The sequence below is a fragment of the Sorghum bicolor genome, chromosome 9 (genome assembly GCF_000003195.3).
Source record: "Sorghum bicolor cultivar BTx623 chromosome 9, Sorghum_bicolor_NCBIv3, whole genome shotgun sequence".
NCBI classification, from domain to species: Eukaryota; Viridiplantae; Streptophyta; class Magnoliopsida; order Poales; family Poaceae; genus Sorghum; species Sorghum bicolor.
The window spans coordinates 4,311,100-4,321,584 of record NC_012878.2 but is presented as its reverse complement, the minus strand read 5'-3'; the positions used below and the strand labels follow the sequence as shown (position 1 = coordinate 4,321,584).

General features: G+C 41.8%; 1 protein-coding gene across 3 annotated transcripts; it reads left to right on the top strand.

Annotated features, from left to right (window-relative positions):
- LOC8069501 (transport inhibitor response 1-like protein Os05g0150500) lies at positions 1,188-7,091 on the top strand. 3 transcript variants are annotated; one of them, XM_021447766.1, is made up of 4 exons: positions 1,188-1,911; positions 4,526-5,018; positions 5,487-6,292; positions 6,696-7,091. In XM_021447766.1, exons 1-3 carry the CDS (start codon positions 1,409-1,411, stop codon positions 6,264-6,266), a joined length of 1,776 nt encoding a protein of 591 aa, XP_021303441.1. In that variant the 5' UTR covers positions 1,188-1,408; the 3' UTR covers positions 6,267-6,292; positions 6,696-7,091. The 3 variants fall into 3 exon arrangements, with proteins under 3 accessions (XP_021303441.1, XP_021303440.1, XP_002440601.1); XM_021447765.1 differs by lacking the exon at positions 6,696-7,091 and adding an exon at positions 6,445-6,694; XM_002440556.2 differs by lacking the exon at positions 6,696-7,091 and having other exon boundaries at positions 1,189-1,911; positions 5,487-6,694.

The following is a 10,485-nucleotide window of genomic DNA, read 5'->3' as shown; positions in this document are numbered from 1 at the left end:
GAAGTGAAATGCACATGTTACATCACACTCAAAGGCTTATGCACAAAAGCGTTTATACCAATCTAAAATCAAGAAAAAAATTATAAGTAAAGCACCGAGGTATGTACATAGAAAAATGGCAAACATGTATCAACACTGAAATAAAGTTGTCAAGCAAAATTGAGCACAAACACGTCACTTGTAAAGAAACTAGTAATAATAATGGGATGAAAGCATGCAATCACTGGTTTTAGCATTTACTATTGATGATGGAGCAGAACTCTACATAAAGATAGAAAGAAAAAAGGCAAAGAGAGAAGATAAACCAGTAAAGTCTAGAGCAAATAATGCAATAGCTATCTAGCTACGAATTGAACTTATGTTTATGTTCCTGCCCAAAAATTGAAATCCGATATTTGATCTTTCCTATGCGGTCAATAACGATAAGCGATAAAGACTAAGCCGACATATAACAAAAACCATGCTAATAAATCACCTTGTTTTTCAACAAACTTTGAGGTGATTGATACACCAATCCCTATTTTTAGTCAAAGATTTAATTCACAAAGACCATATGATGCTATTGTAAATTGTAATGCTAAAGCACTAAAAATCTCATTTAGTTATTGATGAATGAATCGTAAAAAGGCCCGTTAGATAAAACTCTAGATAGCTTTGGCTCTGCCTTCTTCGTCCATGGCAGTGATGAGCCATTTTCATCTATCTTTAAACGAAGCAGAAGTTGACAAAGCCATTATTATTTTTTGCTTCATCAACCCTGACTTCTCTATTACAGTATATAGATTTTTCTAAAACTATGCCAGGTGGAACCTTAAGTATATACCATGAAAACCTGCACACCAGACCTAGAAAGTAGTTTTGAAATGCAAAAAAAATTATCAAAGTTCCTGTAGACTGTATTGCTACCTATAAAGAACCATGCACTTCAATCAAACCTAAAAACCTATGATGGCCTCAAAGCTACCCTAGATGATTGTTCACCGCAAACAATCCCATGGATGGCCCCAAAGCCCAAACTGAACAACAGCCATCTCTGCTGCCACCACTCCCATCACTGTTCATTCCCCTTCTCCCTACAGGCCATAGACCTTGAAAAAAAAATGCATGCAGCTAAAAAATTGAAAACCCTCTAAAAAATTGAAATTTTTAAAAAAGTAGGAGAGAGAAAGAGAGGCCAGTATACTAGTAGCAGCAAAGAGAAGGAGAGAGAGAAGAGAGAGAGAGAGAGAGAGGAGGGAGGAGAAGACCACAGGAGGCTTCCCCCAGCCGCAGCTCAGCTCCCCATTCCAAGCTTGGCCAGCAGCCAGATGCTCTCCTCCGCGAGAGCCCTACCGCCGCCGCCACCACCCGCAGCAGCGCCCATCCCCGCCGCCGGGTAGAGCCCGATCCGACGGCCCCCGCCGCGCCCATGGGCCGCGGCGGCGGCTCGCGCGCGGCCCCGGCCGCCACGGCGCCGCCGTGGCACGTGCTCCCGGACGAGGTCTGGGAGCACGCCTTCTCCTTCCTCCCCGCGGACTCGGACCGGGGCGCCGCCGCCGCCGCCTGCCGCTCCTGGCTCCGCGCCGAGCGCCGCTCGCGCCGCCGCCTCGCCGTCGCCAACTGCTACGCCGCGTCCCCGCAGGACGCCGTCGACCGCTTCCCGGCCGTACGCGCCGTCGAGGTCAAGGGCAAGCCCCACTTCGCCGACTTTGGGCTCGTCCCGCCAGCCTGGGGCGCCGCCGCCGCGCCATGGGTCGCCGCAGCCGCCGACGGCTGGCCGCTGCTCGAGGAGATTAGCTTCAAGCGCATGGTCGTCACCGACGACTGCCTCGAGATGATCGCCGCCTCCTTCAGAAACTTCCAGGTGCTGCGCCTCGTCTCCTGCGAGGGCTTCAGTACCGCCGGGCTCGCTGCCATTGCCGCCGGTTGCAGGTGAGGCCGCGCATCCAGGCTGAGATTTGAGCTACAAACTAAGGCTTTGCGTGCTTCTTGGTTCCCTTTGCGCAAAGATTTGAGAGTTTCTCTTCGTCGGAGCTTAAAGGAATCTAATCTTTCACAAAGAAGCTCTTGTTTCTTCTCTCCTCCCCCTCCCATTTATATTAGCTATAAAAGCCCCCACAATTTTTGGTGTCATTTTGGGATTTTGTGATCTGAAGTATATCTTGGTTAGGAGAAATTGATTTGAACTTCTTGGGAGCGATTTTGAGCTTAGCATTTGATCTTTTGTGTGTGTGCTTGTTGAGTAGTATTTGTGAGTAGTAGTCAGCTGCGGTTTAGATTTGATCTAGTCTTGATGTTAACTGTACAAATGGTAAAGCTTCAATTTGTTCTACTGTGATCTGGAGTCTTTGCCCTGATGTGAAGATTAGTGTGCTGTTTTAGATTCTTACTTGTCTGTGTCAAAACTCAAAAGAGTGATTTGTACTCCATCTGAAAGGATTCCCAGGGCATTTCAATACAATTTTGTTGCTCATGTCACCATCAAAAGTTTGACCTTTCTTAGCTTGGATTCCTCAGTAAGCTTTTATTTTGTTCTTGGGAAGCTTTGACTCCGGATTCTACTGTTGTTGAGTGATTGGCCTGTGGATGTTCTTTCTTGCACGGATCTGTGGGTTTGGCAGAATAAACATTTCTGTTTGCTTGGGCAATGATGGATGCATCCCTTTATCTTTTCACTAAAATGATAGGGGTTGTTTCAAGACTAGAACCAATTGGACGCACCTTTTTACTTAAACAATTGTATTGTACTTCCCCCCACCTCATGAGATGCTAGATCTGACTTGAACTGTTTTGCTTTTCATTTATGCTTGAGATTCAAGTGAGTTCCCGTCCTGATATAGGTTTATATCTGATTCGAAGAATCAAGTCTTTTATACAGTAGCATGCTTTTGACATCTAGATTCCCATCTGCGCGTTTGAGCTTGCCTCCCCCTTTTGTCATTGAGTTTTACCAGCTGCTATCTTTGATTTAGGTGTATTTTGTCATTTTCCCTATCTACAAGGTTTGCATGGAGGAAAACATTCACTTTTCTTTATTAATGTGATTGTTGAATTTACACTAGAAAAAAAAACTTTGGATTTGTTTTAAAAAAAAACCCTTTGGTGGAGCTTGCTGTATCTCCAAAAAGAATTTGGATCTTACTAAAGGCCTACCTTTCAGAAACAAAAAACTAAACTTGGAGAATCTGACACCTAAGATACTGCTTTTTTTATTAGTTTGATCCTTACCATGCCAAAGCGGTGTCATTGTATTGTTTTTGGGTGACAAGAAACACTTAAACTATAGATGACCTGATAATGGTCTTTGCTTGGATTCTGATACACAGGCACCTTATGCATCCACAAAAGAGAATTTCGACCAAATATTTATTTGTACAAGTACATATTTACAGTATGAGGACTGGTTCTGGATAGCATAAATTGTTGTGGATGTTACTGATACACGTATTTGTACAAGAAACAAGGTTCCATAATATACTTGTCTTGACTTTTTTATTACTTGGTGAAACTTAGTTCTGTGTTATCTTTAGCCTTAATTTTCTCAAGGGTTGTTGCAACCTCCAAAAGGTTGGTCCAGGTTATGTTTGGCCCGATTAAAAACTGGCTACTCCCATTTTCTTTTAAAAAAAATCTGAAACCCAGGAGTACCTCCTAAAATTCGTGCAGTAATTAGGTTAGGTGCTTATTTTACTAATGTTAATGCCACGTGGTGAGTAAAACTTTGTTGTCTTGTGTAAACACTCCAGTGTTTAGCACATTTGCATTCCTTGTCATTTGAAACCCATACCCTTTGCTATTTGCTGCCTCTGGTTTATATCTGCTGATTGTTCTCAAAGATTTCTGGACCAATCCTGTAACAATGGACGTGGATGCCGCTCTGCCTGTGAACTAAGCATTTTTATTTGGAAAGCCATAAGCTGTGGAATATTGCTTTATACTGGTTATTCCATAAAAGCACCTCAGTTTGGTGCATCTGCTTCTGGATGGTTCTTTGCTGACAAGTAATTAAATATTTCTGCATTTTTTACCTAAAAAGGTGGAATTAGCAAGTTCAGTGTTTCTATCTATTCCCAGGCATCTGCATGATACACCAGGAAAGCAATATGACGTGTATTCGATATCTGCAATTATTAGTTGTTGCTTTCTCCTTTTTTGGCTTTTGAGCAGAAAAGATTGTCCACGTTAACAGATTATGTTTCACGTGTTTCCCTTCATGACTTTGGGGTGATTGTATATTAGGTCTCAGTGAACGCTAGGTTTATCTGTGTTGCTTCCTTTATTTAGATCAACATGGGATTCTTCATGAACTTGCTTAATTATGTGTGGAACTTGTAAGCTTCGGTAACCAGTTGAATTTTCAGGATTTGCCTGCAGTAATTAAGTATACCTCTAGTTCCTTCAATGGTTTTCTCTTGCAAATCTTCATGTAATGGTAGCATTGACTATTGGCTGCTTTGATCCAGTTTTCATTGTTCTTTCAACATATGATTTACCATCTATTGAACTGTCATTTTCAACTCCTAATTTTGGTATGCTCTCTCTGCAGAAATCTAAGAGAACTTGACCTTCAGGAGAATGAGATTGAGGATTGCTCTATTCATTGGCTCAGTCTCTTTCCAGAATCCTTCACTTCTTTGGTAACTCTAAATTTTTCATGCCTAGAGGGGGATGTCAATATCACTGTACTTGAAAGACTAGTAACCAGATGTTGCAATCTCAAGACTCTCAAGCTCAACAATGCTATACCTCTTGACAAGCTTGCTAACCTCCTTCGCAAAGCTCCTCAGATTGTAGAACTTGGAACAGGAAGATTCTCTGCGGATTACCATCCGGATCTCTTTTCAAAGCTTGAAGCAGCATTTGCTGGTTGTAAAAGCTTAAGAAGGCTCTCTGGGGCTTGGGATGCCGTTCCAGAATACCTGCCAGCATTTTACTGTGTATGTGAGGGCCTCACATCACTAAATCTGAGCTACGCTACTGTACGAGGCCCTGAACTGATTAAATTCATTAGCAGATGCAAAAATTTGCAGCTCTTATGGGTATGCAGCCCTTATCCACATCTTTTGCTTAGCTGATAAGGTTTTGAAAATTGCCTTTAAAGTTCTACTCTCACGTGCATATTGGATCATTGGTGTATGGACACTTAATTTCCAAGGAAGTGGAATTACCTACATAAATGTTGTTTTGATTATTTTAGTAAATATCGGATCCTTTGCATATGCTTTTAGTTCAGTGACCACTTCCATTTAGTTAGGTTTCATGGCTTGACTTTGTATTTTGAGCATCACATGTAGTTACTGGAACTAGTGTTTTTTCCCCTCTCTTTTGGGAAACATGAACCTTGTTTTGATAGAACATGGTAATTAGTATGACATACTCCGTAGAAGGCTTTCTATAGTGACTCAGTTCATTCACAAAATGCTATCAGATGAATTGCTTGTGTTTGTTTTAGATCAGCATACATATCCTAAAGGTTCTTTTCTAAACATCTTTGTTCCAATTTTCAGGTGATGGACTTGATTGAAGACCATGGTCTAGCTGTTGTGGCATCATCTTGTAATAAACTGCAGGAGTTGCGGGTCTTCCCTTCTGCTCCTTTTGATGCAGCTGAGCAGGTTTCTTTAACTGAAAGAGGTCTTGTTGACGTCTCTGCTAGTTGCCCAATGCTGGAGTCAGTCCTCTACTTCTGCAGACGGATGACCAATGAGGCCCTTATTACCATTGCAAAGAACCGGCCCAACTTTACTTGCTTCCGCCTATGCATCATTGAGCCTCACACTCCAGACTACACTACACACCAGCCTCTTGATGCAGGTTTTAGTGCCATTGTGGAATCATGCAAGGGCCTTAGGCGGCTTTCTGTTTCAGGCCTTCTCACAGATAGTTTATTTAAATCCATCGGGGCTCATGCTGATCGTCTTGAGATGCTCTCGATTGCCTTTGCTGGGAACAGTGATTTGGGCCTGCATTACATCCTATCGGGCTGCAAGAGCTTGAAGAAGCTAGAGATCAGGGACTGCCCATTTGGTGATAAGCCCTTGCTGGCAAATGCTGCCAAGCTGGAGACAATGCGATCCCTTTGGATGTCGACGTGCTCACTGACCCTGGGCGCATGCCGACAGCTTGCACGCAAGATGCCCCGCCTTAGTGTGGAGGTCATGAATGATCCTCGACGGGGATGCCCCTTGGACTCTCTCACAGATGAGAGCCCTGTCGAGACATTGTATGTCTACCGGACAATTGCAGGTCCAAGGTCTGACACACCAGCCTGTGTCCAGATTGTCTAAGGGGCGGCCACCTGTAGTTTACAAAGGTACTATGGAAGTGTCCATTTTCAATCTCATTCTGTACCGTCAACACCTTACTAGCATAACTTGGATAGTCTCCTTGAAGTAGAAAGGCTGGTGATCTCGATAATCCTATCATAATCTCTGATCAGCTGTACAACTGTTTCTGCGAGTTTAGGGCAAGACTCGGGGGCCCCTTTCAGGTGTTAATAACTGTAGGGAGGAGACTCGACGAGTTACAGGAACAACTAGATAGCGTCTTGAGAAAACTTGGGTTTGTTTTCTTAGCGTGTTTAGTTCTTTTCATCATGTATAAAAAAATATGGGACCATTCCAATGCCACAATGTACTGTACTATTGGAACAATTGTACCTGGAGCCTCTACTTTTTTGACCTCCCCTCTCTAATTATGAGTTTCTGTTGCTCCAGCTTGTGAAATAATTATGGGTGAATGTGGCTCTGCCTTCATGTGGCATCTCTCTCGTTCTGGAGAATGGTGGAGAATGGTAACTTCACTGGTTGTAAGTCCCACCCTTATTAAGGCTTGAGCATCTGAACTGGAAGTGTATCCACCTTTAGGCCGTGACGCTGGGTGGTTTAGAGGTCTGGTTTGCTTCAGGTTCTGGTGTTGTGCTTTGATTTCAATTTAGTTAAGTTGTAAAACGTGTTCCTTCTCCAGCCGAAGTTGGATTTACCACTAGGGATTAGGGAAGGCATAACTTGTGTGTTGGTATTGAATTTAGTCACATGTGAATCCATCCATTCCATATGCTCTACTCAGCTGAGTGCTGGACAGAGAATCTAATTTGTTTTCCTAGCCTTGAATTTATCATCTGTCCTTGGCTGTGACTACTGTTGCTGTGTGCTCTCTGAGCAGCCACACTCGGCATTGCATTGCACTATCCAGATCTTCCATAGTTGTATTTATTTAAGCCTGATGGCACTCGCCAAGCATATGATAGATCCTGATTTTAATTGGATCGGAAATCAGATGTGTTTCATCTTTCCAAAGTGAAAATATGGGTTCTTCATTGTTGAGCAGAAGATGTCCTGGCATAGAACAAATTTTCTCATCAAATGGAACACCGCGTTCGTTTGATGATTGTGACATACAATCTCAGCACAGAGAGGAGTCCTCCGGAATGGCCACCGTCGTCATCGCTCGCAGCACCGTCGACGTCGCTGAGCCCACTGCCGTCGATCCAGCTGCTCTGATCGGGCTTCTGGGCTACAACACGGCTGTCATGATCGGCCTCCTCACCGAGCTCGGCCGCATCGCTGCCTGGAACGCCCTTCGGACTGCTGCTGCTACTGCTCATGCTGACTGGCCTGCTGGTTCTGGTGTTAGTTCAACAAGCGCCTTTCCACAGTCACCGCGGAGGGCAGCCTTCACGATGAGCAATTGCTGTTCAGTCATATCCAAACTACTTGATCGACGAAAGAGAGAAAATTAGGGTTCTGGGTGAGATCCAGGCACCGAAATCCCGTCCCTCCCGCGGGGAATTAGTATCACCAATAGATAGGCCCGTCCCTTCTTGGGCAACCTTAGGGGAGAAGGGGAAGCACCAGAGCAGATTAGAGGTGTTAGTGGTGTTTATATATTATAGTCTGAAGAAGATTAGGGGTAATTACAAGTAGGATTGTCTGAATGAACAGTCAGGAGAGCAGCTGATTCAGCAGATTAGGGGTAATTATGAGTGGATTCGTGGCGGTTCAGTCCGAAAGGAGATAGCAAAATGCTGATCATAGCACAAAGTTTGGGATACCCTACCAAACAAAAGTCATTCAGGGACACGGAGCAACTTATGAAAGCACAATGTTATTTTAGCACTGCAAGTGGTTTGGAGCTTTGAACATATAGATTGTTCATGAGTACTAGAGTAGTTCAACAGATGTGAGAAAGAAAGTAGCCTCGGCAATGAAAGAGTACCACAACTTTGTAGCCAATTCGAAGTTGCTCATAAATAAATGCATCGAATGGAAGATCTCGAAGTTGAATACCTCAAGTGCCCAATAATTTATATATGGGTTTTCGTCGATGGTCTTAAATCCCATCCCATCTCATTACCCCATTTATAATTAATTAAAAGACTAATATGTACCCTATATTTATACGGTATAGGTATGGTTTTATCCCGTTGAAAAAACCAATGTGGTACAATTTTACATGTCGTTTGAATTTTCTTAGATTGGCCAAAACTGGCAATGGGCCGACTTTGAAATCGGTCTGAACACAATTTAGATGTCAACAATTAGTTTTCACATAATAATGCCTGCACACTGAAAATCGATGGTGTAAATAGACTCGGCGTTGCTGATTACTACGACGTGAGGCCAATAATTGCTGTGATTCAAAACTATGGATGGATTCAGGACAGTGAAGGAGACTGTGGCATGCAGCTGCGTCACTGTCAGTGACGTTGAAGTGGAAGTCGTGGAGCAGAGCTTGAGCTTATCAGCCGATTGAACAAGTTATTCAGCAATATTTTTTTATTATAATAAATTAGTGAAGATTTTTTAGCCAAACGAACATGACACTGGCACTGTAGTTCTGATGACGATGAACAAAAGATTGCAGAAGGGCAGTTGGATCCTTGTAACCAGAATCCTTTACCGACGTGCACATACGGCGGCGGCGACTTCACGAGAGGAAGGACAACTGGACAAGCCAAGCCAGTCCATTTGTGGGCTGTCGAGTAGGCCTTGTGAGCCCTCCCTGTTTTAGCATATGTTTATTTGTAGCCCAGCTATCAAATGTACTGCTATGTTTGTTTGTAGCCCAATTATATATATAGAAATAAAGAAGGGAAAAGAGTCATATTTCAACTCTGAATTTTCTCCAAAAATATAATAAAACCACACTCCAATTATTTTTTTCTTCCCGGTCTAAGGCCTTGTTTATTTAGTTACACCTAAAATCCAAAAACTTTTCAAGATTCTCCTTCACATCAAATCTTATGGCACATGCATAATAAAGTATTAAATATAGATAAAAAATAACTAATTACACAGTTTACTGTAATTCGCAAGGTGAAACTTTTGAGCCTAGCTAGTCCATAGTTGGACAATAGTTGTCAAATACAAACGAAGGTGCTACATCACCCAAAAACTTTTCACCTATGGAACTAAACAAGGCCTAAACCAATCCTGGTACATGATGCTGCCTTTGACATGGCAGTTATTTTGACTACTATTTTAAAATAAAATTACAAAATTGCTTTTGAGGAGTAAAATAAAATTTCTAAATTTAACTAACTTCATAGAAAAAATAGTATCAATGTTTATATTTTTAAATAACTTTATTTATTATAAAAATATGTGTCATGATTATTTAAGAGAAAATATTTACCAGACATATATTAGGCAAATCAAACTAAAAAAACTTGGACGGTAGAGAAAGCAAGATTAGTAGTTATTTCTAACTAATACTCCTTCAATTTCAAATTATAAGACATTTAAAACATCTCAAGTTTAACCAAATATAGAGAGAATTACAAAAATTTATAACATTAAATAGGTATACTATGAAAATATAATTAATGAATAATCTAATGATATTTAGTTAGTATAACAAATGTTATTATCTTATTATATAAATTTTAGTCAAATTTAAAATACTTTAACCCTCTAAGATTCTTGGAATGTCTTATAGTTTGAGTCGGAGAGAGTATAATATATTAAACAATTGATTCACTTTTTATATGCACTCTTGTTAGTGCTGATTCGAGTCACATATGGGTAGAGGGGATTGCCTGAGGCCGCATACGACCATCATACACAGCGGAGGCGTCTCATCTCATCAACGGCTTAAAATTGGATGGCTTAAAAATAGTGTCATAAGTACGATGATGACACCGTTAGGTTCCTGTGGTAGAATTTACTCATTAATTTGACATAGGTATTTGTATTTTTTTAAAATTACTCCAGAATTAAACGGAGCTATGTTTTTAGTGATAATCGATGTACCTATCAACAACGAGACGTCTATGATGATTTTGTCAATCTCAAAATTTGTCGGTCCAACTCGATTTTTCAGAGGTGCTTATGGAGGACATATATCAGCTGGTTGGGTTTCCTGTGGTGGAACTTACCCACCCGGGTTAAGTCCTCGACTTGACACGGGTGCTCGTATTTTTCTGAATTTATTCCAGAATTTAACGGCGCTATGCTTTTAGTGGTAGGCGGCGTGCTCGTCGACAGCGAGGCGCCTATGGTGACT

Coding starts and splice junctions, on each gene's coding strand:
- LOC8069501 (XM_021447766.1), top strand. CDS start 1,409: ATGGGCCGCGGCGGCGGCTCGCGCGCGGCCCCGGCCGCCACGGCGCCG. Junction 1,912..4,525: donor GCCATTGCCGCCGGTTGCAG/GTGAGGCCGCGC, acceptor CTCTCTCTGCAG/AAATCTAAGAGAACTTGACC. Junction 5,019..5,486: donor AAAATTTGCAGCTCTTATGG/GTATGCAGCCCT, acceptor TCCAATTTTCAG/GTGATGGACTTGATTGAAGA.